We start from the raw sequence: 23,321 nt of genomic DNA, 5'->3' as shown, positions 1-23,321 counted from the left end.
TTTCTGCGAACCCAAACGAAAACGAAACAGTAACATGTGGGCATTAGAGAAGAATTTCGTGGATAACACGTGGAGATACTGTTCCCCATCCCCCACGATTATGGATATTCACGCCGCTGCTTAGCTGGAAATCATTTGTCCATTAGATGTTCCAAGGCCACCCGTCATCACCTTCATCCTGGCCAGAAAGTAGAGCGAAGAGAGTGTGTTGTAGGGAGTGGACAGTTGTCATGAAATATCTAATTATTGTGGCACTAGCGGGCAAGTGTGGATTTCATTTGTCACCATCGGCCACATGAACGCCGATTTCCTTAACAGATGTCGCAATTGGATGGCGCCTTTACAGTGAGCCACAAACGAAGCAAGCCCCTGAATTTTCTCATCATTTGAGATCAAATTTGAGAAAGCGATCCATTGATAAGTTTTTTAAACGGCAGTACTTCCAGCTTAGCTAAGCCATTGCTTTTGTTTTTATAAAAGCTTTACCAACAACGCGAGATATTCATTTGCAGTACCATGTTGGCTTTTATCACTGTGGTTGGTCGTCCATGGGCGAAGGCTGCTTAGTTTACCATCTGGAAACTTGAAATTTTCGGCCAGAAAACAGGAAGAACAATCAAAGGCAACAGGCAAACACAATAAACTAACCTAACTCTTCATAGCCTTAGTTTCTTTGGTTTAACACTCAACAGTTACAGCTCCAGTGGTCTCATATGCATTTCATCGTATCTATGACATGTGTGTCAGTCATATAATGAGATTTGTTTTGCATACTGAGAGTGTGTGTGCACCATGCGCCAGGTACTCCCTTTTGGAACTTTTTCGTACCTTTCGTTTCCTAATATGTCCTAATATGTTTCATAATATGTCTATAAACTACGCATGTTCTGTGTTCGAGTTGGTGTTTGGAACTTGTCTAGAGACCGAAAACCAGTTGTTTCCGGGAGAAAAAAACCGTCTTACCCTTAACTGGGACGGACTAACTCATCCACGTTTTGAAAAAGACCCGTACAAATTCTTGATGTCAGTGAAGGGATTCGAACTCAGGCCTTTTCCGCCCGATGTGGAGAGGACAGGGATTATACCAACTGTGGTTGTAAGATTATTAAATAAATAAAATACTGTGGTTACAGAATTATTATAATCATTTTATCATAAAAAGCATATTAGCAGGTACATAAAAATTTGAGATAAAAAAATCACATTTAGAAAACAGTTAACAAAAAATCGTAGTATTGGTGTTCTCTAGATAACTATATTGTATTTTTATTTCTATGCACTGCGATCGATCAGTCGAACGTGATCGAAAATTTCCTCACCCCACTCGACATGGACGCTATCTGTTCTAAATTTTATCTTCGGATGAGTCATCGTTTGCCACCTATAGGCAACCACTTTAATTATAAACACGTTTTGTAAATTGGCCACCTATAGGTGGCAAACAAAGCATGATAAGATTTCATTTTGGGTACGCATGATAAGAGTAGCATGCGTGTCAAACTGAAATCGTAATACACAGATCGCGTATTTGTTCCGTATTATAAGCGGGGCCCAAGACGCACGGCACTTCACATCTTTACTTAGTACTCGTCCTAAGGCTGATTGAAGACGAGTAACAGACAGGTCAAGGCCAGGCATTTCTTAACTGGAATTTTTACGAATGTTAATTTTCGAAACGTTGCTTGGTTATTATTATTATTATTGTTGTTGTTATTGCTCTTATATTATTTCTCCCTGATTGGGGGTTCCACCTCGTGATGGGTATTGTTACCAGGTACACAGGGTAGTTGTTGTTATGTCTGGTGTTACTGTTGGTCGAGGAACTCTCTGACAATCTTACAGGTGTTCAGGATTGCGACTTTCTGGAGTTCCTTGTAGGTGTTCGCTGGGAGACCTATTGTTACTAGGTGTAATGTAGGGTCTTTCTCGCACATATGGTTGAAATGATGATTGGGATGGTCGTAACTTGTTGCATATGCTACATCTCTCTGATCTCCTGTCTGCGGAGATGGGAGAAATCCCAGGTGCCATCTGACACGAACATACCTTATACCTTATGTCAGTGTAGTACCACAGAGTTGATGCGTTGCTCTGGGGTTGCTGTTTCCCATATGTAGTACTTTACATTTGTCAATGTTAAACTTCATTTGCCACCTCTCGGCCCGTCTGCTCGGCCTTTTCGGGTCCTGTTGCAGCAGCATAGCCTCAGTGGTAATCTCCTGTCTTAGGTTCGTGTACTTCCTGATTTTTCCCCATGGGTTGTCTTCAGGTTGCCAGTGTTGGGTACCGCTATGTCAAACTGTACTGTCTGTTGTGCAGTATTGCCTTATCCATTATTATGGCGCGGTCCCAGTACAGCTGGTGGGTTGGGGTCTCTAATACTGCCTGGGGTTCGTACTTATAATACGGTACACTTTCTTTGATCAACTGGTATTTCCTTGCTAGCTTCTGATGTATTATCCTGGCTACCTGGTCGTGTTTACGAGTGTACTGTCTTGGTGATTACCTTGTATCCCACGTTGATGTGTTGGATCGTTTCTGAGGCCAGGTGGCATCGTCGACATGTGTCATCGGACACTTCGGGCTCCTTGGCGATGTATTTTCTCTAGTTTCTGATGTTGATTAACTGGTCTTGGATGGCAAGCATGAATTCTTCAGTCTCGGGGAAGAGCGTCCGGCTCGTGAGCCATGGAAGCATTGGAAGCATTTTAAGGTCGCCGTAGCCTAGTGGTCAGGCGCGCGGGTGCATAAGTACACGTACCTTGAGTGACCGGAGTTCAAGCCCGTGACTGCTGAATACGGTGCTGTTTCTTGTATTCTGTCTATCTTGTGAACTCCCCTAACCGTTTGGTTGTCCCGGAGTATAAAGGAAAAATGTAAAAAATGTAAATTTTATCTATGTGATCTTGATGGAGGTCATTATAGTGTCTGCCATGGAGTGTCTTATTTGCCCATCTTTCTAGTTGCGTTCGTTCCTTCTGGATGGGAGAGGACTCCTCGCTTTGGTTGAGTGGGATATACCGCTTGTCTATCTTCCTTATGGCCTTGGAGTGCTGCTATGTGTTTCTGGAAGTAATCATTCAGGTTAACAATCGCTGTTTTCTGTTGCTTGATGAGGTCTATCTGGGCCCTTCCTCCTTCTTTCCGAGCAATTGTCAATCTCTCCAAGGCTGATTTCGTAGTGGTTTTGATGGCTCTTGGTCATATTGTCTTTGTCTTTCTCATGATATCTTTCAGCTCAGTGTTATTCCAATTCATAACCCCCTAGGTGTCATGGATTGGAATAACATAGGTGGAAAAACATAGGTTAATAACTGGGACTGCATAGGTGTTTAAGGCTTTAACTGTGTTCCCTCCTTTCAGCAGTCTTCTGAGTCTCTGACGGTATTTTTCGGTCAGGCAGGCCTTAATTTCCTTGTGATGTAACTGCTGAGCCTGCATCATCCCCAGGTATTTATAGGACTCTCTCTATCATGGCTTTGATCTCTTTACTAGTCTGCAGCTGGTAGTTTCGGTTGACTAAATTTCCCTGTTGCAATCTGTGGGTCCTGGATTTGTCTAGACCAAATTCCATCCTAATATCATTGCTGAATTCTTCGGTGATCTGGAACAGTTGCTGGAGTTGCTTCTCAGTTGCCCCGTAGAGCTTGATGTCATCCATGAATATCAGGTGGATGAGGGTGTACAGGTTCTTCCTTCCTTCTTTGAGGTTATATCCGTACTTGCTGCTGTTGAGCATGGTGGTTAAGTGCTAGACAGAACGACAGTGGGCTCAGGGCATCTCCCTGAAAGATTCCTCTCCTGATGGGGATTGGCTTGGTTGTGATGTTCTTGACGTTAATGATGGTACTCCATTTCGTCATCAATCGTTTCTCCTAGGAAGTTTGTCACTATCGGCTTGACTTTGCAGATGTTCAGCGCCTCTATTAGCCAGCTATGAGGCACCGAGTCGAAGTCCTTGCGGTAATCGATGTAGGCGATTATTATTATTATAGAAAAGGAATAACATAAAACGGTATATCTCCTGAAAAGAACTCCATTGGTGCTCACGGCATACAAAAAAAAAAAAAAACTAACAGATGAATTAAGAATTGCGACACGACTTTTGGAGAAAATTGTTAATATAATGAACGCATGAGGCAATTCCACAAATATATAAGTTTTTGCAGACATTACGGTAAACAACATGATAGTGTCATAAATTATAGAAATTTTCGTGTTACAAAAATTCTCTGTTGTTATAATCAGCAACATGATTAAGTTGGCTTCCAGTTTATTTTATTACCTTTTTTTTTTATTTTGGGCAAGTTGGTGATTAGCTTCGACTGACTACGAAGGAACCTATCAGGGATTTGCCAGGTTATAATATTGTATTCCAAGTATTGATGCAGTCGTCCGGGTGATTGGGGATTTACATAATGATTTCAATGGTGTTTGTATTTCCAACTTCAGTTAAATTGAATTGATATTTCCAACTTAAGTTTCGATGGCATTGATATTTGCAACTGCAGTTTTGTTTTTTTTAACAAGAAAAATGCCAGATGCTTTTCTACACCCATCATTGAGACTTCAGTCATGAAGCAGCCTGTCTTAAATTACAGAAACTAAAGTTAGAAAACCTAAGCCTCTTTCCCCTCTAGGTTTGCTACCTCACCTCATCTCGCAGTTCGGATCGATCTGGGCTTTCATAAGATGAGTTACTTCAACTTCAAATAGTTACTTCAACTATTTCATACATATATAAGGAAGGCATTTGAAATTCACAGTTTCCTGTTTGTGATTCAAATAGTGGATTCGATTATGCGGCGGTCATTTTTCGATTTGACCATAAAATTCTTTTCTTCCTACAAGAAATCGCTATTACTTAATTAAGGATGATAGATTTTTGTTTTGGTAATAATAAGCATATTCTCTTTTATGTTACAAGTTATGTATATTTTAATTGTGAATTCAGGAAAAATAAAAAGAGAAAAGAATATAGAGCAAAGCAAAATTTTATTTTGATCCATACCGTGCAAAGCGGTTCCATCTATACACAAATGGTAAGTACAAGTCATCTATAAACATAATACCAGGACTTTCCATTAGAATAGATCAATGTACAAGTTGAATTAACTACAGATATTTCGTGCAGTTATATTTTATTCATGTATTGGGTACGAGCAAGGTGTATTTAAAATCCTTTATATACAGTTTTGAAATTTCAAAGAAATATGAAGTTATGGCAAAATCATCTACTTTTTATATCATATTTTAATGTCATTTTGAAACAACAAAGCAATACTTATCTGAAGTGTTATTGTATATTCAGTATATATTTGCTTTTATGTATTTGTTTTAAGAAATATTAGTTTAAAATGAATTGTTGCTGTTAATGCTCACTCTCTCACACACACACAATTGGATGTGAGTTCCCGCAGGAAAAACCATGTAGTTCTTACCAGAAACTGACTAACTTGGCCGCAAAGTTTAAATTCTGGGTTCATTAGTGAGGTTAGATGTTACTCTGCTTTTACTTAATTCGGCCTGTTGGAAAAAAAAACTAATAAAACGTAACTTTCCTGTGTGCATGTTAGTTATATGTACATATGTACAAAAGCATATAAAATGTACCAAGTATTAGTGGGAAAAAACACAGAAGAAACAAAATTTAGTGTAACAATTGAAAATATGCCTTGAGACTTTTTTTTGAACATTTATAAAATCACTCATAAATTGCTAATGTTTTGGCAATTTCATTTTCTAGTGATCCACACGAATTGGAAGCGTAAAAAATTAGAAACATCACAGTCTGTAGGGTGTTTTTAAACACGAGAAGTACAACCAGTTCGAATAAGAAATATACAGTATGCGTTAGAAATAGCTTATGGTACCACAAATTCATCTTAAAAATTTTAATATTACAATAATAAAAGTATATTAAACTAATACTGGAATTTTAATATTCATTTTAAACGCTTTTCATTTAATTTAAGAAATAATTCTTAGTTCGTTATCTGGAAATTTAATGAAGCCAATATGGATATAACTCAGAATAAATGGCACCATTAACTATTCACTAGAAATGGAAAGTCCGGGTATGTTTTAATTATTAAAAAATCTAACAGTTGCTTACAGTTCTTCTACGGTAAGAATAGAAGAATGAAGAAACTCTTGTTTATTTTTTCCCAATGGCACACATGATTGGCACGTGACCTAGGTCGCCGTCTGTCATTGTTTGAACGCTGGACAAACAAAGTCAGTGGCGACAGTGTATGGTCCCTTTAGGGGATCTTCTTCTCCCCATCTCCTTCTCCCTGAGTCCCCTCCGAAGGTGAGTTCATTCAGGGAGTGATAGTGATGGGGTTGCTCGTTGAACTGGATGAAGAGAATCCGCTGTCATCCTTCGAAGCGTCTTTACTATTTGAAGGGTCGGAGAAAAAGGCTGCTTTTGCCTCTGCTAATTTCATCCTGTGCCTCGAGGGGTCATTGAGTTCACTATAAACCGTACAATTACCAGTACAGTCCACTATGTGGGAGGTTTTCATGCTATGTAAAGGGCTACTCTCTGCACTGCGGGTTCGTGGAGTGTCGACCGGAGAACGTTTCTGCAAGTCCTTTAAACCACCATGGGAGACGCTGGTTGTTATACTGGTACGCGTCGTAACCGTTGGTCCACCGTTCGTCTTTCGAAATGAAGTGTTCCCACTGATAGAGTGGTTCCAAGTGGTCGCTAAAGTAGCTTTTACCATATCAGCGCTGGAATTTTTGCTTGTGTCATCAGGCACTTGTGCGGGCTTGGGATCTACTTTAGGATTAATGGTGATCTTAAAGTCGATAGAATTATCCACCGCAGGATTTCGGTCAGGCGATGGTTTAACGAGAATTTTAGGCTTGTTGTCTTCCTGTATTTGTTGAACTTTTGGTGTGGCTGCTGGTGTAGAAGGTGGTACGCTGGCAATCTCTCGTACCATAGGTCTCTGTGGTAAAACAGACGATGTCCTCTTTACAGGTTCTCCAACAGCGAGCTTTTGATCAGACAACGGAATTAAGGAAGAACGCCAACTAGAGCGAGGCATAGAAGCAGCGGGAGACCGGCGAAAATTATTTAAAGAAGGGCTAGCAGGAGTCTTAACTAATGATTGTTGAGGAACGACAGATAGCGGATGAGGTCGATAAGGAATGACAGTACTTCTCGGTACACCTTGGAAATCATCTGGAGCAGGAAAAGTGGGTTGTGCATCATTTTCCTCTCTTTTAGGCATTTCTCTGTTGCTTAACCTTTCCATTCTTGTTCCAGTCGATTCTCTGGATGACGACCGTGCTTTGGGTCCCGGGCTGACGCAGCTGTTTGGCTGTTGATGGCGTGAATTCCTGGATGATTTCCTCGAAGATGATGATGCGGTGCGTCTAGTGCTGCCCTCTTGTGGCACGGATGGGAGACAACGACGAGGGAGACTTGCTGAGCGGGTGTGGTAAGCAATGTCGCTGACCTCGTGGGTGATGCGACTTCGCCTGTCTCCTCGAGGTGTGCCGCAGGGAGTTGAGTGCACGTGGACAGAATGCCGGTCACGACAGTGTGTTCGAGTGAGGCTGTTTGACCGCACCTGCGAAATAAACAAGAAGATATAGTCCAAGTGAACATAGCGGGTGTTAAGTTAACAAGTTTTAAATCATAATCTTCGTACCAGTTGCGCTGGTACGATTGTTTTTCATTGAATTCATTGTAACAATCGTTCCAGCACGCTTGATAAGATGACAGGGTTTTGGAAGTTAATGGACCTTGCAAAATTGATATGTTTTGTAGCTGGATGTTAGAATAGGTCGAGACAACGGGCGCAAAAGTGTTGAGATCACGACCAAAGTTCGAGGACTTTCTTTTTGAGAATTTATATTTCAATAACACGCTTTGAATGCTCTTTGAACCAAAGAGCATTCAAACACATTCAAACAGGCATTGTAGAAAACCATATATAAATGTTGTTGTCCTTAATATAACATTCAGCTTCAAAACAGTTATAAATATAGTAAGATGAAATCTTCAAAATATAAGTTCATAAAGCAGAATCATTATTTTAACACTTAGAAGTTGGTAAAGAAAAACTTGAAATAGTTACAAAACATAAACTATAGATTTTTTTTTCTGTTACAGATTAGATGGATGTTTATACAATCAAAACAAAATCTACAAGAACCTGTTAGGTAATGAACCAGTCAAGTATATCAGTACTGTACATTCATTAATACAGTAAGATATACTGTAAACTACGCTCTCAAAAGTAATTGGAAACTTCTCAGATGCTACCGAATAATGTAATAAACGCATCACGGAAGCAACACAGATTTCAGTATCAGTCAGAATAGCTCGCAATCTGCAGCTCATGAAACTTCAAAGAGGTTTGAAAATCGGACGCCGCATTTGTTATTTGTCATTGCATGCTGCTATAATCCGTTTGCATCTTCCAAAGTAAATTTTAACATTGCAAAAAAAGTCAGTCCTTTACTCGTAATAACATACATTGGCATCTCTGCGAAAATGGATCCTGCGTGAACGAGCGTATGAAGCTCCAAACCATAAAACAGACCCGCCAATTAATTTGAGAAAATTGACCTCACACATTTTTCCTGTCCGGTAAGTCATTCTCTCCCCTAAACCATCTTCGGTATGAGGTGGAATCCCATATTAGGGATGGCGAATATACCACTCTTCGACCGCACAGATGATATTTGTTTGAAGGAAGGATGTAGCAAATTATTGACTATCTCATCAAAATTTACCAATAACTACAACTGTGAATAAGGAAACGATTTATATTCTGTTATACTAAACCCTCCCTGTTATAATGAGTGATAATCCTACAGGGGCGAAGATTATACTGTATATGCGCTTTTTCTGTATAATGTGCATATTGCCGACCAATTTTCATTTTATGTGGACTGAAAAATATCCAGTATAAGCCACAAATAGAGGGGATCTATTCATTCAGTCTGAGTTCAGCTAACTACAGTCCTGATTGAAAAGGTTTTAAGAATTCTTCCAGTTAAAAAGCAGAACACATTAGCCGTCTGCTGCCATAAACTGCTTGAAAATATTTCTAGAATAACCACGCTGTTGTTCTTAAAGAAACATCAGTTTTCTTGAAAATTTTCTGGTGTCTGTATGAATTAGAGAGCTTTTCTGTATATATATATATATATATTAAATGAGGTAAAAGTTAGGCAAAAGTAATAAAAATAAATAAATATGGCTATGCAGCTATCATTAGAGGCAGCAAATGCACATCCTCCACATGATGCCTAATTATATCTGATAATTAAAATAAATGATATTTAAAATAAAAACATCAGCCAGTAGTACGGCAATAATGCAGAGCGAAACGAAACGCAAAATAATATAAAATAAACAAACAAACAGGGAAGGGAAAGTAAAGATAATAGGACAAAAAGGTAGTCGATAATCCCCTATATAATTTAGTCAATTAAGTCATTAAACCCAATTAATAAAATGTTATAAATTTAAAATAATGCCAATTATAAATAATTTAGCGGTACCCCCCTCGAAGGTACCAGTTCCAAAAGACGTGAAATAATCACCAAAAAAGGGTTAAAGAAACTACCAAAAAACTAAAATATCAAAATGATAGACTGACCATCATGCCCCATATCGACAGAGGACCACGAGGCCCATAATGGTCATGGAATCGCTGCATTTCAATCGTCATACAAATCATCGCAAAGGCAGAAATATCGAAGAACCAAACCACCCCACCATTCTCCGATAGATCAACCAATGCAGAGGATTTGCATGGCGGTGGTCCTTATGCAGCGAAAAATAATCTATAGAACAGACAGCACTCTAGATCAGAGCCACACCACTGACATAATGCAAGCTTAACCAGCTTATATAATAGAAAGGAAAAGAATAGATGGCGGTACAGGCGCTGCTTATTTAGCATATCAACCCACTACTACCACTAATTTATATTAAGTGAGGTAAAAGTTAGGCAAAAGTAATAAAAATAAATAAATATGGCTATGCAGCTATCATTAGAGGCAGCAAATGCACATCCTCCACATGATGCCTAATTATATCTGATAATTAAAATAAATGATATTTATATCATTTATTTTAATTATCAGATATAATTAACTAAAATATCAAAATATCATTTTGATATTTTAGTTTTTTGGTAGTTTCTTTAACCCTTTTTTGGTGATATTTCACGTCTTTTGGAACTGGTACCTTCGAGGGGGGTACCGCTAAATTATTTATAATTGGCATTATTTTAAATTTATAACATTTTATTAATTGGGTTTAATGACTTAATTGACTAAATTATATAGGGGATTATCGACTACCTTTTTGTCCTATTATCTTTACTTTCCCTTCCCTGTTTGTTTGTTTATTTTATATTATTTTGCGTTTCGTTTCGCTCTGCATTATTGCCGTACTACTGGCTGATGTTTTTATTTTAAATATCATTTATTTTAATTATCAGATATATATATATATATATATATATATATATATATCCGATTCTAAACTGTTATATAGTTAACCTTCAGAACTCCATAACCATTTTTAAAAATTCAAATAGCCATACTTCCATAGTGGTTCAGAATCAAACATGTTTATATGACTTTTTTTAAAATTCTTTTAGATCCTAGAATATGTCCGATTTCTTTTTGCACATTCTTTTGAAACCCTTGTATATACTTACAGACATAATTAGAACAAACTATAAATTCACAACGGTATAAAATTTTAATTTATACATAGTTAAAATAGCAAATTAAGAATTGCTAGTTGTAATAACTGCCTCTAACTTTAGGGACATTACAAGAGCTAATAACTGGAAGAGAACTGTATATTGGAATCGTGAAATAAATGCCCTACACAAAAATTTAAACAAGCCGTTTTAAATTCTGCTGGAAAGAAGATACATATGGAAAAAAACCATGGATTACGAGCATACAAAAATAAGGATTTACAATAAAATTGTTTACATAGATAAAACAATGAAAAACTGCAAATTCATAGCTAATATCACCTGTTGGCTTTGAGTTAACGATTAGAAATACGAAAATAGTTTATGCTATTTGAGACGTCAGTGACATAAAAACATGAGGAGATTTTATGAAGTGAGGATTCTGTGTTTAAGATTTATTTTTCAGAAGATGAACCAAACCTTATCAACGTGATTCATATCACGTTGATATGATTCAATTATTCAGCCTTCTTTCTGTGTACATCATGCTCTGTTCGTTCCTTGCTTCATAAAACCTTCACATTATGTTTTCTTGATTTAAGCCTAAGGCTGTAGAATTTAAGAGCAATAGTCATATAGGGGAAACTCAAAAACAAAAGAAAAGATCATGAATAGAATTTTTTTTTGTTAGAGGTACAAGCACCTGTGATACTTCCTGACACCGGAAAATGGACTCATTAACAAAGAATTTAAATCTACGTTCTTCAATTAATAATAACTCTTACTTGTCATTATGCATATGACGAGAATCAGAAACGATTGAGTTTTTTTTTTCATGTAGAAAAACATGTTCGGTGTGAGGTACAATGACCCAATGAGAGGAAGTCGTGTTACGTAAGGATGGTCATAAAGAAGAGTTGAAAAATGGAACACGGATGCTTGCAAAGGATCTTTGAATAATAGAACAGGAAGGTTGCCTCTGTCATTTCTTTCATCACTTAACGATATAATATCATTTGTTGCAGCGTAGACTTAAGAGTAACAATTTTCGGTTCTATTTGAATCACTACGAGCGCAGTAACCTCTTTCTCAATATCCTCCTTGGTTTCTTCATGCACAAACTCATAACAGCAGCGCAAATAATCATCTCATAGGTACTACCATTAATCCATCACCACTTTTAAGAATATACGGCCAAGTCAATATACAGTATATTGTATTTTAGATAGATTGGTTGTTACCGTGAAATGTTTAGTTCAGCACATAAATTACAAGCTTAAACAAGTAAGAAACTGATGTCATGTTAATTCAACAAATACTAGGACAAACAGGGGCTGACATCTCGTTTTTGACAACAACCCAATCTACGGTTAGCTCAATATTGCGTGAATAAAACCCTTGTTATGGTGAGAAATAAAATACTGTTATAGAATGGGAAATAAATTCCGAAAAATATTATTCAGGTCACCCAGTAAGTACACGTCTCGCTGTTATGAGGTGCAATAATGGATTCATTTAATTAATAAAAATAAGAGAACTCCGTAACTGTAGTCGAATGCCACAATATATACTTTCTGGTTACTTGAAATTGTATTACTACAGTAACGATTATGGGGACGGTTTTATTACAAGGAAATTACTTTTCAAGGTGCGACATCTCCTATCATTGTGCAAAAACAAAAGAAAATAATAAAGTTCCCTGTGTTAATTTTGTTTTTGTCAATTTTCCTAAGTTCTCTAGGTTTCTTGTTTTTCATCATTTTCTCCAACTGAGATAAAATAATAACTGGAGGCACAAAATGCGTAAAATAACGATTTTCGAAATGTATTTTTAGGTTTTCGCTTATGACAGGCTGTTATAAATTTAAGCTAATGGGTTGAATTGTTTTAAGACAGTGGTTCTCAAATTACTTGTTTTCGCGATTTCCCTAAGTACTCTTTCTGCTCTTGTGACTCCCTGGTTGCATCTAAATCTTTATTTATTTGAAAAAACTGAAGAAAAGAAAAATTGAAAGAGATAGCTTTCCTTCTCGATGATTTCCATTAGGTGATTTACCCTTCCCTCCAGAGATCCTTCGCTATGTTACTAGACGATACCAGACTCGACATTCTATCCTTCAGATTACTGGATTTAAGTACGTACCAGAAATGCTGGCTAGTTTTGAAAACATTAATTCTTGCTAATGAGTTTATTAACGAAATTGAGTTTCCCCATTCCAAAAAAAAGAACAAAAACACGTTTCATTTTTTCAGGTTGCAGACCATGATTTAAAATTCTGCCTTTTGATAAACATCACACTTTTCTGGTTGAAATATTCGTTCAGATAGAAGTCAGAATATCCATTGTAGTGAATATTCATTGTAGATTTGCTATTAAGGCATCGCATTGAAGAAATCGGAGAAGAATTATCAACGGATTCCATTTTTTAACTACTGTACTTACTTTATCTATTAAAATGGTCTATCACTGTTAAAACATCATTAATGCACTTTACAACAATCCAAATCTAGATTAAACTTTACAATTATCCAAATCTTGATCAAATTCTTGTTGGTAGGAAATCATAGAATTACGAATATCATTCGCTGTTTTTTGTTTTTTTTCTTTTGAATAATTTCTAGTATAGCAATGGCTCTATAATTTCATTTCCTTAAAATTCCTTCTAATAGAATGTTCATTCATATGCGCTCTTCAATCGAATTAGATTGCACTTTTTTAAAATTATTTTTAACTTATCATTTACATTTCTCAGTTTATTTTCCTACATTTAATAAATTCTCTGACTGATTCTGTCACTGAACAAAGAAACCTTGTAAATTTATTTAATTTCTTGAAAACAAGCGTTGAATTCCTTTACAAACGAACAAATATTAATGCGACGCATCTTATTTTTCAATTCATTCAGCGACTTTAAAGGAAATCCGGATGGTTTTTACCAGAATACTATCCCTGTTTCTCCAGTGTCATGTGATGTAATAAAATGATGTAAATAAATTAGGGACTTTTCTGGAACTTGATGATTTTTGTCTTTAAATGGTAGTTGAGTTTCGTTGGGTTGGCATTTCTATTCCATTTTATTTTTCTCGGTTGTCCAAGTATAACTGAAAGCTAAATATCCATTTTTATGCACTCAATGGACAGATTTATTATGAACATTCTGGCTATAATTGTTTATTTTAGTCCCAGCATAGTTTTCACGACATGACATAATCTTCTGCCTGTATTTTCCAACCCTACAGATTGGATAAATCCCTCAGTTCCGAAATAGCAGATGGAAGCGATCCATATACCTAATGGCCCTTTCGACGTCATCTGTAAATGGACAGATTAAAGAAATTAAGGAGAGATTCGGAGACTATATACAAACCGGAGAAGCATTTCAGTGTTGTAATATATTTCAGTAAACTTTGTTTTGGTATGCATACCGTATGATAAATATTTTTTGTGTATAGACAGGCGTCTTAAATTGTATATATATTAAAATAAAGGAAAGAAGGTATTAACCAAGAGAAATTCAACGTCTTTCTGATTGCTTACTCACTGTAGCCTTCCTCCTCCATTCGAGAATAACGCAACTTTTCCAGAGCGAAGGAAGCATCGTGTGTTTCTTATAGAAAAGGAATTGTGTTTAGTATACAGACAAAATGCATTTGCATGTTGTCTGTGGGCTTCACAGAAACATGCAATTTAAACAAAAGCTTTGGAGTATTGATTATCGTTTCTGTCTGTGATCTTAGTCTAGTAAGAGAGGGAAGAGAACTTGAGGCACGTCATCTTGGGACAGCCGCTTCGCACAACGAGGATCAATATCTTTTGTTCTCCCGTCACGTACGTAGGTACATCCGACGTTAGAAACGTCTTACTTAAAAGAAGGAATAAACAAAGATAAATCGGACGCGTCGCGCATCACTATGCGAAGAGTTTGTGAGAACAAGGAGGTGTGTGTGTGCAAGTGTGACATGTGATTACCGATTCCCTTTACACCAGAAACCAGATCTGACAGCTGCCCCATTTTGTGGGAAGCGAATGCACCACACTTTTATCTAGGATGATGCTGCACGTGGGAAAAATCAAGTAAGGGAAGGAAGCGACGTTCTCACGATCCTTCTTTCTAGACACGCCGCTCACGAAACTGTCTGAGAAACGCGTGGGAAATATGGGTGGTCTCAATTGTATTTATTTTCCATCTTAAAAATAAGAAAACATTAGTACATACTCCCCTAGAAACTAAGGGGAGAGAATGGTAGGCGTCGGAATGGATGGGGGGGGGGAGAAGAGGAGACTTGCATCCGTAGATCGACAACATTATTCAGATATCTTTGTCTCTAACGGGGAGGGGGAAGACAAAGATATCTGTAAAATTTCTAGAAACGCCCATGAGAGACTTAAAACATCTATAATTTTTTTTTTTTTAAATCGTGAAGCGTAAGGTTTTATGTGTGGATTACTCTTTGGTATATTAGAACTCTATAAAGGGATTGGAATTATGCAGCGGCGAAAAAAAAAAATTGTAGACCTTCAAATATCGCGAGGCTCCAGAAAAAAAAGGACGATAATTGTTCTGTCTTATTCCAGATTAGGTCAAAAATATTGATATTTAACATTTATAATGCAATATATAAAACAGTTGAGATGGGAGAGAAAAGTGCAATAAACGTGATTCACTATTAAACTTCATATAATATGATATTACAAAGGCTAAAGTCTCTAAATACAAAAGCTCAAGGATAGATAACACTACAGTGAGATATAGTAAGAAAAAAAAGGTAAGGAAGGAAAACAAATCGGAATTCAGAGTTACTTTGAGAAGCAAGATGAAAGTGAACTCTCGTTGATAAACCAGGAAAAGCAAAAAAAGTTGATTCGTAAAAGGAGCGATTCGAGAAACATACAGAAAGAGCAAACAGCCGAAAACTTGTTGGAAAATCTGGAGTAATTTGAAGTAATATTCAGATTCCATGAGGTTGTTAATTAATTTCAAACAGAGAAAAGAAACCCCGATAAAGATTTCTTGCGTCTAAAAGAAAGAAACCAAAATGACTGCAAGGAGAAAATAATTATGTTGATTATAAATAAGATTATATTTAATGTACAAAAACTTAATCAGAAGAATTTAAGTTGATTTAAGAAGACCGTTAAGTGCTTTTGATGGAAGGCCCAAATAAGATAACCATAATCTTTATAGACATATTTATAGAATTTCGGAATGGCTGCATCGGAAGAAAGTGAAGACGAAAACCTTGTGATCAAGATATAGTTTTTAAGATGGACAAAATTGGCAAAATTTTAACAGTTATTATCTTCTTTCTCCTATTACTGATTAGTTCACTATAGTGCGCCTGCACTTTGATTAAGTCTGGGCGTACTACAGTTAAAATATTGTAATTACTATCAACTGTATTCTTACTTTTCATTATCTGAATAATATATCACCATCATCATTTTCATATCTTATAATTCAAGTTATCCAATAATCACAGTGTTTTTTAACATCAAATATCGTGGTGTTGCGCCTTTATCTTGGTTTAGTTTAATGAAATCATTTAGGATTTCTTAAGACTTATATTTCAAGGATGGTTAACTGGTATGAGGAGACCGATACATCTCTCTCTCTCTCTCTCTCTCTCTCTCTCTCTCTTTCTCTCTTTATATAAGTTGACCCTGTTTGGTAAACTGCTCATAAATAGCTACTGACTACTCTGTTTGCTTACAGCCAATTCCTAATGGCTGAAGGCTGTTTGCCTTCAGCAGCAAGGAATGGTTTCTTTTCGCTATCTCATTAATATTTCCGACAGCAAAGAGAAGCAATAAAAACATGAAGGGAAGCAAGTTGTAATAACACGATATTCGATAACTGGACTTTTATTACGTGCAGCGGTTCATGAATTTAATTTCCATCTAGGTCAAGACTTTCTTGACTTAGATGGGATACTAGTCACAATTAGAACTTGCTGGGTTAATAGCTAGGAATATCAGTTTTATTCTATGAAGTGAAATAAAAAGACAATTACATTCAGCGCGTACTACTCTGACTGGTAATCTCGGTTAATCATCAGTGATCCAGGTCACACAGAAAGCTTTTAATCCTATTATTGTCAAATGCGTTTTCGCTCTCATTTTCCTAATAACACAGTAGGATGTGCTTTTCAAAACAGAGCAATCGCTTTTGTCTTTGGCTGTGGTGACCTGACAGACATAAAAGTCTCCGTATCTGAATCGATTTCCGGAGAATTAAGAAATACCCCGGCATGGCAATTATACGCTTTTTCATTGATAACATCATGAAATCCATTTCACGTATGCTGCGAAGCACATACATGTTGCAATCAACCAGAGCTGTGAATTTTATTACGTGATGAACAGTTGGTTCCAGTAATTCACCTATCTGTTATTCAGAAACAAAAATTATTTTGTGAAATTGTTCCTCACAACTCTTATGATGTTATCCCTCCAAAGCAGAACTACGAATCTTAATTTTTTTTAAATTTCTGAGGAGTTAATTATGAAAATGAATTTAATTTCTTTCACAGTCTTACGAAGTTTCTGTGCAAAGGACGGAAACAGAGTTTGGAACCTGAAGGCACGATTAAAAGACTCTCGGAAAAAAAAAAGTTGGAGACGTTTAGTTACAGATGTTATAGACCCCTGCTTCTGGTGAACATTAAAAACACCATGCATTAAGGGAACGAGGAAATAGTTCCTTCAGACGTGGTGTGTAAGCCGAAGAGGAGGGTAAAGGATGTCGTTCTGTGAAAAAGAAGCAGACCTAATTCTCAGAACGGGGTAGGCAGGTGAACCGGACCGGGCAGGAATTTAGCCACAGGTCGCCGATCTGATGTCCTCCGGCTTTTTAACAATATATTGACTTTATATAAGCTGACCTTATAAGGGTTTCATTTAGAAAGAAGTACCAGCATCTAGAAGATGAGCTTCAGTTGCTTTTGTTCTATCTGAAGGTGCTATCACGTAGTAGCGAGAAACTCGAGGTCAACCCAACGTAATAATGCAAGAGTTCCGAAAGAGTTTGGGAAGAAACGTGACTCTGTTTCTTAACCCTTCTGTTCTGTACGTTCCCAAGGGGTCATGTCTGGTTCTTTGAAGATTATCAGGGGAAAATACTGCGTTTTGATAACTCTTATACATGGTAGGCAGTGTGTGCGCCACATGCATTGTGATTGCATTCAAATGATGACTACGTTCTATTCAATTTGTTCCCTACAAAATTGGACAAGCTGACTATCCGGTTCAAGATAAACTAATTTAAGAGAAGCCAGTAATGGCTTACTACAATAATAGTGCTGGAGAATAGATAGCAGCACGAACATCACCGTTGCTCTGTACATACTGCGTATCGTTGCTGCCCAACGTTTTTCTTTTATAATCGTAAATAAAAATAAGCTACAATTTTGTCTGTAAAACGTTAAATTTTAGCAGGTTTGATGTGTTTTCTTGTACTAAATAAAGCTGACTTTGTGAAAAAATAATGTATGTTTATGTGAGAAAGAAGGGGTACCAAAAGAAAAATCCCACCATCATTGCCATAATAAGAGGAATAAAATGACTCCTGCTCCCCTCCGCCAATGAAAAAGAAAAAAAAAAGTGACTGAAACAAACTTACCTTTGAGCGAATTATGACATCCCTTTCTAAAGTCTGGGTCGCCCTTGAATGATAGTGGACGAATGCTGGATCTGTCCACTCCACTGGAGGATGCTGTGCGGAGAATGTGGCACATTTTGGTCCCTTATTTGACTTTTCTCCACGGTGTCGGCGGAACAATTTGGCAAACACTGACAGCTTTTCTTCTGAAACAAATTAAAGATTGAAGTAATAATGAAAGATTTAGTTTACATGGTTTTAGTTGAGATACACTGTTAAATAATCTGCCAGCTTAAAAAGAAGTCCGGTACAGTTTAACTTCCCAAATCCGACGATACACTGTTTTTTTTTTTTGGCTCTTTTTTATGAAAATTGAAGAATACAACAAACCATCCAAAAATGAACAATTTTAGATCTCTGGTTGCATAATTTTTCCACGCAGCGTGGCAGATCTCATTGGATAAGAGATGGAAAACTGAGCTGGCCTAAGACCGACTAACTCAGCCATGTTGTGGAAAAAATTCATAAAAATTCCTCGAATCAGTTACGGGATTCGAACTCAGACCTTTCACATTCGGTGTGGGAAGGATGGTGCGTATGTGACTTCACTGTGCTAACAGTGAAGTCACTATTGTCTGAAATGATTGCTTTTTGTTTTCAACCCCCGTAACATTTCTAATCTAAATCATCATATTTACCATTCCTATTACTTTTCTACCTTCTATGGATAATCTAGGATATTCTAATTTCCTTTTTTATTTCTTTCTCCGATTAATCATCATTTTATAGTACTCGTTATAAATATTCACGCTGTCCCGGTAATAACTCAAATTCAAGTTATTCTCTGATTTCAGAGAATAACTTGAAATTTGACTCAAAATTTATATGTATATTTATTTATTTTTGCAAAATTTATTTAAAAAAAAATCGTGTTTGGCGTGCTCAGCCATATACGTACGAGTGATATGTCATTCGCCTTATAAAAACAAAAAAACTTAGAGCCAAAGCTGACTGATTTCGAGAAGGGTGTTATTGCTGGCTTGTTGCTCTTGCAATTACTGACAGCCTATAGTGGGTGTTGTTATCATGAACTGGAAACGTAGTGGTAAACACCGTTCAGCAACGCACAGAACGATCGCGGAAACTCGCTCCATGTTATTCATTCAGTCAAAGTGGATTCAAAAAGTACTCAGGTAATGCGACAACCTCGTCAGATATGCTTGCAAAATATCGATCAGGAGTTCGGTTTTCGTGGGAGAGCGGCGGTGCATAAGCCAAACAGCGCTAACCGCAATCAGCGGTCTTTCACCTTTGAATGGTGCAATGAGTGCCGTAATTGGTTGTTCATAGAGCAGTGGAAATCGAATCTACTCAGTGACTAATCTCATTTTAAAGGGTAACAAGTTGATGCCTTTTAAAACAGACTTCCAAAGTAGATTCAGAAACGTTGTCTCTTGAAATTAAGCTATTAGTTTAGTATATTGGATGATGTGGATGTAAAGTTTGTCAACATTTTACAGTTACTAAACAAATTATTTCTTTTTAAAATGTGGAGTTAAATTTTAACTAATCCAATGTACAGTAATTTTAATTGTAAATTCTCATGTCGTTTCCTTCACTCAATATATCGTTTAGACTTCTCAAACAGAACGATAAACACGCAAACTGTGGAAAAATTGAGGCCACATTGGATGATTTCAGAGATGTTTAAGATCATCCAAAGATTCTCGATTATTCAGAAATATTATGGTGAAGGGAGGTGATATAACCGAACATGAATAGTATAAAATACAAAAAAGAACCTGTGCATGTGAATTAATAAAATATTGAAACAGTTTATAAAGAATTTTTACATAAATACATTCTTAAAAGACCATCATATGCAGCCTCTTTTAAACACGTATTTGTGTGTTTAAAAGAGGCTGCATAATATGGAGCGACTTTACAAGTTGTACTAAAATCAGCTAGTCACAGAAATATGTAATTAACTATAAAATAGAACAGCTCCTGATATTCCCAAGATTACGATACCGATAATACGCAAACCAGATAATCCAGAGTCCACCGCAAACCCATTAAAAGATAAATTCAAAACAATGACTAATAGCTACCTGTAATAAAGAATCAATAAATTTCTTACATTATAAACAGACTGCTTCAGTGCATGTAAAGAAGTAGAACGTGCACTTACTTTTATGGTACTCCGCGTTCTCCGTGTCGCTTTTGGACTCTCCTTCTTTGCCCGCTAAAGGACTTCCTCCTCCCATTCTCAAGGAGCTGCTACGATTAAGACGGTCCTTTTCTTTGCCCCGAAGAAGCTTCAAAGAATGACTCCTTTTCAGTTTCGATTCCTTTTGACCCCCGTCAGGCTGATGTTTGCGCGGGATGATGATTTTATCGGACGACGAGGACGAAGACCAAACACTCAGAAAGTCCTTTTGGTCTGTCTGCACCGATCGCGAGCGAGCAGTCTCCCTGTCGTCGTGTGCCAGCATGAGGCACGCTCCGTGGAGTCGGATGATCGCCTCTTCGTTGGTCATCAGCATCTGGCGTTCCGTCGGAGGGGGAACGGCGGTCATCCTGTAGGTTTCGGGAGTGACAACAGAGTATCCGTGACCAGTGTGGTAAAGTTTTCGCTCGCGGATCAAACTGCCCAGAGTGCGGTAAAGAATTTGGTCGTTGGGGACGACCATCTCAGGAAAACTGTTGTGCAGACGGCAGGCGATGATATCCATGGTTGCTATCATTCCTTCTGTGTTCAGTTCGTATATGACCTTACAGAGCGCTTCGGACAGCGGAGCGAACTGCGTTTGGGGCACCAAAGTCATTTCCACAGACTCTACATCACCTGAGGAATAAACGGAAGAAAAAGAATATTAAGTAAATGAAGCAGTAAATTCAAATGTAGTGAATATTTTGTATTCTTTTTTTTTTTTTCAGTCATAAATTCACACTATTATTTAAATGTTGGAATCGCTTCAAGCGCTCACTACTTTATGTTACGCTTCGAAATTATTCATTTTTGTCCTTTAAATTTACTTACTTTTGTTTGTAAGTGTTTGCCTCAAAAAGTAAGGAAATTTCATCCAATTAAAATGAAATTTCCGTGATTAATTAAGAAGAGTCTTTCAAATAAAATTGGATCGTCTTTCTTCTATTGTCTGCACACAGACAATAGAATAAAGACAATCCAAAGACGACATAAAATGTGTTTAAAAATATTTATTAGTCTTGTCCCAGAACAAGTAAACTAAGGAACCCGAAGATCATCTAAGTTTAGTAATTATCAGACTGAAATACCTGATTAACTATAAATGCTAGAAATCTACGTGATAACAGTTAAATACGGTTTATTTTGTGCATAACAAAATAAATATTACGTTATTTTAATTAACTGGAAACTCGGAATTATCTGGGAGTACCTAAACAACCCTTTACATTGCTTAAAGGGCTGAGAGTGGCCAGGTCATAAGCCTCAAAGGTTCAGGTTTCTCCGTTCCTAATTTGGTACCACCCGTCGTATATCAAATACTCTTTGTAGTACAAATAGTGGGGCAGACCGACTATTTTATAACTTGCTCATTAGCTGTAAACGCCCTGAAGACTGTTCTTTGATTTCTCAAGATAAGAAGGGATGCGAATTCGACCATTATTATTAACATTAATAAATATAACAAATTAGCATATTATCTAAATTACCTTGGAATTTCAAACTATTTATTTCGTAATGAGCTATTATCTAAGGAGCAGGTCTTTTTCTTGACTTCTTTTTTTTGCCGAAAAAGGTATGTTGCGTTTGGCCTGTAGATAAAATACAGCTGAATGTTTATAACAAACGTATTTTTTCCTTTACATTCATGATTTGCACATAGAAACGTATTCATAATCTAACAACAATCACTTCTTTATATCTAGATCGAATAAATTTATACGAATTCCAATCGAAACAAATTTATTCTCAATTCCAATCGAATTGTATATATAAAAAAAAAGGGCGCCCTTATACGACCCGCTCTGTACGTTAGTTCCATGATCCTCAGAACGCAACGAATCCGTATAGGAAGGCGTTGCATTTTATTTTCCCTAACGCATTAGTCTGGTTTTTCCTAGGTTAGTCTGTTATCCAGCCATTTCTCCAAAAATTATCCTTTGTTGACTGCCTCAAGTCCTTTCCCTCATTGGTAAACGTAAAAGATTAAATTCCAGAAACGATGAATTCCACATTTTCAAAATTTATGATGGCTTAAAGTTGGTGTTCAACTGCGTATTCAATTAGATTCATTGTCCGAAAGTTGTTACGAGAGCTCAGCGATAAAAAGAATGAATACTCTACCAAGACTGGAGGGATTCTTTCTCTGTGGGAATTTGTCAGCTCCTTAATGTGGATAAGATATGATTGATTTTTAAAATGACTGGCGATCAGCACGATTATTTCTTAAATGACAGTTGGTGTTGCTTGTTAAACCAAGGTGATGAGTTGATTTGTTGTGTAACAGTTTGTGACTAATGCCATAAAATGTTGTTGTTTATGTTCGCAGCCAACGTGACTGAGGCAATGAGGCGTCATATTATATATTACATCTTAAATATATACATATTATTCCCAAGGAACCATCCAATTCTGCTTTGAATTTAATCAGAGGGTTAGCTCTATCACTGTATCTCTCACTTTGATAGGTAGCTTATTCCACTATTGGGCAACCTGCTGGTCACAGGTGGACCAGCAGGTTGCCAGCAGCTTCTGTTATTCCATAAGTCTGTTTTCGTGTTTAAATTGTATGTTTTTGTTTGGTTTCTTGGATGGTAAACAGTTTCCAGGAATAAAACTGTGCAGTCCTCGTTCAAGACCAACTAATCGGTCAAGGTGTGAAAAAAAGAAAAAAAAAAAAAACTATAAAAATCCTGACCATCTTGACGGGATTATACTCAGGACTTTTCCACGTAGTATGGAAAGATAATGATCATAACCACAGTCATGACCGCAAGGGTAGGTAGGATGGCGTGAAATTATTGAGTGAGATAATGAACGGAGTGA

At 36.9% G+C, this 23,321-nt stretch overlaps 1 protein-coding gene across 2 annotated transcripts in view; it reads right to left on the bottom strand.

Moving 5' to 3' along the window:
• Positions 1-5,351: 5,351 nt before the first annotated feature.
• LOC150089687 (uncharacterized) overlaps positions 5,352-23,321 on the bottom strand; it is a 182,853-nt gene continuing 164,883 nt past the window's right edge. Inside the window, exons 2-4 of one of the 2 annotated variants that reach the window (XM_090389598.1) lie at positions 20,478-21,134; positions 18,308-18,489; positions 5,352-7,586 (exon numbers count right to left, since the gene is read on the bottom strand). In XM_090389598.1, the coding sequence (XP_090245724.1) occupies positions 6,324-7,586; positions 18,308-18,489; positions 20,478-21,134 (2,102 nt within the window). In that variant the 3' untranslated portion in view covers positions 5,352-6,323. Of the gene's footprint in view, positions 7,587-18,307; positions 18,493-20,477; positions 21,135-23,321 lie in introns of both variants that reach the window. The other variant, XM_090389597.1, reaches the window with a different exon arrangement.

Source organism: Mastigoproctus giganteus, chromosome 2, assembly GCF_048544385.1.
Source record: "Mastigoproctus giganteus isolate SK-2022 chromosome 2, ASM4854438v1, whole genome shotgun sequence".
NCBI lineage: Eukaryota > Metazoa > Arthropoda > Arachnida > Uropygi > Thelyphonidae > Mastigoproctus > Mastigoproctus giganteus.
This window is presented reverse-complemented; position numbering and strand designations above follow the sequence as displayed.